The 5000-nt window shown below is 36.9% G+C and overlaps 1 protein-coding gene across 1 annotated transcript in view; it reads left to right on the forward strand.

The window, feature by feature from the left end:
* LOC115222762 (aryl hydrocarbon receptor-like) overlaps positions 1 to 5000 on the forward strand; it is a 211137-nt gene that overhangs the window by 203316 nt on the left and 2821 nt on the right. Inside the window, exon 11 of the mRNA XM_036511762.1 lies at positions 4029 to 4272. Within this exon, the coding sequence (XP_036367655.1) occupies positions 4029 to 4269 (241 nt within the window). The 3' untranslated portion in view covers positions 4270 to 4272. The remainder of the gene's footprint in view (positions 1 to 4028; positions 4273 to 5000) is intronic.

Consider the following 5000-nt stretch of genomic DNA (forward strand, 5'->3'; position numbering starts at 1 on the left):
ATGCAACTGGATTTTGCTGAACCATCCGTTATTGATGTTAAACTTCATTTTTTCTGAAAAGTTCTTTGTTTTAAAACCACTGTAATTACTTCAAACAAATAATTACCAAAGTACATAAAGGAAGATAAGTAGGTGTTTCTACAATTCCTAATTAGGTGAAAAGAAAGACTTTGAATAAACTAAAATCAACAAAATTACATTCCAGGATAATGATTTTTTTTTCCTGAAAGTTTTATGTCTTTGACCTGTCCAGTATGGAACGAGGGCCTATCAGGAGCTTGTGTTCCACTGGCCTAGTTCTCAGGGTCATTGAGGTCACAAAAGCCACCACAATGCAAAGACTGGACCATATGATGGCCTAGTGATTGTGAAATGCTATAAATAACCAAAGATGCTCCCTCTAATCACACTATTTTCTTGCAAAAAAAAAAATGAAGTATATATTGGATTTTATACTTCTTGATAGACTATGTTTGAAAAAAGATGGGATATTTGCAGCAGGAGTGTCTTAAATGTGAGCTTGTTGAGGGCTGACTCACAATAATCCTTATCATCACAATCTTCAACATGAAGTCCATCACAGTATGAGATAACAAGGGGGCCGCAATGTGACCACTTGTCAAACTAGAAATAACAGCTAAATGTTGCACAAACCATGCATAAACATTAAAAGAAGGAAAAATTAGAATGTATTTGATAAGATGGGATGGTCACAGCTGGAATATATCAGTTAAATGGTGGTTTTAGTATTATTGTCACTGTTGCTATTATTGTTTAGTAAACAACCAAGTCAATCAGACTTTACAAGCCATGACCATTACAAAGTGTGATGTGAGGAAAATTTAGCTGTTATTTCCAGCAGATTGCATGATCATGTAGAGGCTTCAATGGTGGTATCCATGATGTTAATGGTGGTGTCTTATTTTCTGTGGTGAAGGTGGAGATGGTTTCTGCTGATGCTAATAATGGTATTAATGATGGTGGTGGTGGTGGTGGTTTTGATGGGATTTGCAATAATGTTGTTTACAACAAAGATAAACATAGCAGTGATGTACACAATGAAAACTCATAATATCAGGAGAAATGGTGTAAGGTATATAATATTGATGATGATGATGATGATGATGCTTGATGATGATGACTACAATCTTGTAGTATCATAAAAATCTAATGGTCATATCTAAGTAAAATAGTGTGTGGCACCAGTCTGGTCTGAGGCACAAAGTAGCTGGCTAAAGAGATTATGTTATGTCTGGCCGATGTCTACCCTCCACACACACACATGTATGCACACAAGCACATACATATCAAGATATATGTGTCTGTGTGTGTATACATACATATATAAATATATATATACTCAAAATAAGCAACAAGAATGACTCTGGTAATTTGGTACGATCGTTTCATACTACATCATTTTATTAAATGTTGTAAGTATTAAGGTTTTAAAATGCTGAGCACTCATCAGCCAATTATAGAGGTTTTCCATTAATACAAAAATTTTCATATCAAGTGGCAATATTATAGAACCATTTGAATCTAAATTTTGCTAAATATATATATATATATATATATATATATATACACACACAAACACATATATACATAAACATTGACATATTTTTTCTGACTCTTTCCCTCATGCTTTAACAGTTTGTCTGTTCGCACAAAGCTGCTTCTCTCACAACATGTAACCTTGCAAGCTGCGCCTGGTGACCTCACTCGTGCTGGTGGCATGAAAAACAATCACCTGGTACCCTTGATAAATTGGTTGAAGTAAGAAAGGGCATCCAGCCATAGAAACCATGTCACAGTAGACAGAGGAGCACGAAGCAATCCTCTGAACCCATCAGATTGTCCAACCTATGCTAGCATGTAACTAGTAGGGTAAATGATGTTGATGCTGATGATTATGATATGTGTGTGTGTGTGTGAGGGTGCATGGCTTGGTGGTTAGGGTACTGCACTCACAATCAAGAGATCACGGTTTCACTTCCTGGGTTAGGTGATGTGTGGTACACCATACTCTTTTTCAGGCAAACATCGATTTGATGGAAGGAGTGAGCAAATGTACAGCACAAATATTTACTCACAAATAAACAAATCATTTGTGCAAAAATTGCAGGACTGTCTTTCTAGGACTATGAGAGACTACCACCATATGTGTGTGTGTGTATATATATAGACGCACATAGAGATATAAGCATGCGCAAATGAAGACATACAATAGAAATACAAAATGGTTGACGGTTAGTAAGGAGAGACACAAGTAAGTGAGAAGAAAACAAAGGACCACTGATGCGGTCACAGGAGTGTGACGAAAGAACTTTGGCCGAAATAAGATTAAGATTAATGTAAAAAATAAATATCACTGAAGCAAAATAACACCAAATATATAGTGCGTGTGTTTTTATTGGCTAAACTGGCAATATGACCATTCCGAAATATAACAATATATATATATATAGGGGGAGAATTCACAAAAAAACAAAAGACAAAGACAGGTGGTGTAGAAAACAAACAGATGTATTAATATAACACTCGGGAATAGAAAAAGTCTTTAATGTTTCGAGCCTATGCTCTTCCACAGAAAGGAATGCAGAAAGAAACAAGGACAGAAAAAGGCCTGTAAAAGAATTCAGAAGCTTGGGTCTTAGGCAGGCCTTTTGCAATATCCTTAAAACCAAGAACCTTGCAGCATTCTCTCATATATATATCATTGTACATGTATATATATATCATTGCTGTAGCTTTTGAATGGTTCCACCCTACTGGGTGAGCAAGTGGCCAAAATGTACCCACCCAACTGAATATCAGTCTGTTACAGAGTTATGCATTTGCAGCTGAGTGGTCTGGCACCATGAAATGAATTTTTTTTGTCCAAGAACTTCACATACTGCTGGTCTGGGAATCAAAACCCTGGTGTGCAACACCCTAAATATGAGACAACACACCTCTCCCCCCCCCACCCACACACATAGGGAGGCGTACAAAGAAAAATCATGATGTACAAAAATGCAGTTTATACAAAAGCAGAAGACACCAGATTATGACCCCCAGATTGCAATATACCAACAAACTATGATTTTTGGGCCATGGTGTGTGTGTGTGTATATATAATATATATATATATATATATACATATATATATACCATAAATCCTTGAGTATAATCTACATTTTTTTCCCAAAATCCCTAGTGCATACTATATTTGAGGTTAAAAAGGAAAATTATTTTCTAAGTAATGTCCGAGTCTCGATTTGCTGTCCGGCAATGCTTATTCAGATGCATCTTGTGATGTCGAGCATGAAAATACCTTAAGCTAAGCCTGAAAGCAATGAAGTCATAAAAGAATCATCCATAACTTGCAGTAAACAACATTTATTAAACGTTATTACTGTTATTTCTTTATATTCTGCAAACAAAATGCACAAAAAAAGCTACACGTTTGCATTATGTTAGATATACAATAATAATAAAGGACGTTACCAAATGCATTTTTACAAACCAAGGATGTTATATAGACCTCCTTGACTCAAGTTAAGGAAGGGGTGCGTATTATACACAAGGATTAGGTTTTTCAGAGGTACAGCCCCTTAAAAATCCCCTGTGTATTATACTCAAGGGTGGACTTTACTCAAGGATTTATGGTATATATATATATATATACAAAATAAGAAAATGGAGAAATACATCTAAATCATTTATCAACTACCAGATAATACCCAATCACATACTTTATTAAACCACTACATAAAAATATATAACAAAACAGCGTACATGAATGAGTAATACAATACAATATATATATATACACACACTTACACAATCATATATAATATGTATGTATGCTGTAATATATGGTTAAAATTTTTTTAAGCAAAACAAAATATATCTTTTATTTATCTCTCATTATTTTTCTTTTCTTTCTTCTTTTACAAAAACAACCATCAAACCCTTCTTCTTCCATTCATCGTCTTGTTTCTCTCCACCAATTATCATCATTCTTTACCAACAATCTGAAGACTCTGTGAGAAGCAGGCAATCATGAGCAGCATCCCGGTTCCTGTTGTGAAATCGTCTGCTTCGACGTCGCCATGGATACAGCAGTATGTCGGCCGGCACAGCACGGTGGGTTACGGCTGTCTCAAAGACTGGGCCTCGTCGGTTGCTAGTGTTAGTGATAGTTACCCCTGCCACCAGAAAATACAACAGGGTTTAATTCCAGGGGACACATATTCTCAAGCAGCAAAAGTAGGGTATTAAAAGGTGAGTTTTTATTGATGTTGTTATGATTGTTTTCTGTGTGTATTCAAGTTTTAGAATTGGTACGCCAAATCCCTGCCTGAATGTCATAAAACAGTTTACAACAGCAAAGGTATGCAGAATTTAAACACAAAGGTGTAGAGGTTAAATCTAGGGACAGCAAGATATAATTCTAGAACTTCATTTCTAATCTTCCAAATTACTAGTATATTATGTTAGAAACTGTTCTTTCTTCTCTTTACTCTTTTACTTGTTTCAGTCATTTGACTGCGGCCATGCTGGAGCACCGCCTTTAGTCGAGCAAATCGACCCCGGGACTTATTCTTTGTAAGCCCAGTACTTATTCTATTGGTCTCTTTTGCCGAACCACTAAGGGACTGGGACGTAAACACACCTAGTCAGTTAAGGTGAGACAGTGTCACGTGACAACTTGCTGGGGCTGCCTGCTGGAGCCTATGCAGCAGGTATTTAAAGGGAAAAATTTGACAAGACAGTCAGTCACTGGCTGACACTCGCTGACGATACATCGAAGAGGCCAGGGAACAGAAGAAAGAAGAAGAAAGAAGACATGCACCCAACACCAGAGCTGAAGACACCTCCGAAAGGGGGGGCCCCGCCACGTCAAAACAGTAGAGGTGTAGGGGCCGAAACCGGACGTGGTTCCTCCTGATGATGTCTTGAGCTAACTGGATCCTATAAAGGAGCTGTTGTGGTAGCAGACCACGAAACAC

The sequence above is a fragment of the Octopus sinensis genome, linkage group LG21 (assembly GCF_006345805.1).
Source record: "Octopus sinensis linkage group LG21, ASM634580v1, whole genome shotgun sequence".
Lineage (NCBI taxonomy): Eukaryota > Metazoa > Mollusca > Cephalopoda > Octopoda > Octopodidae > Octopus > Octopus sinensis.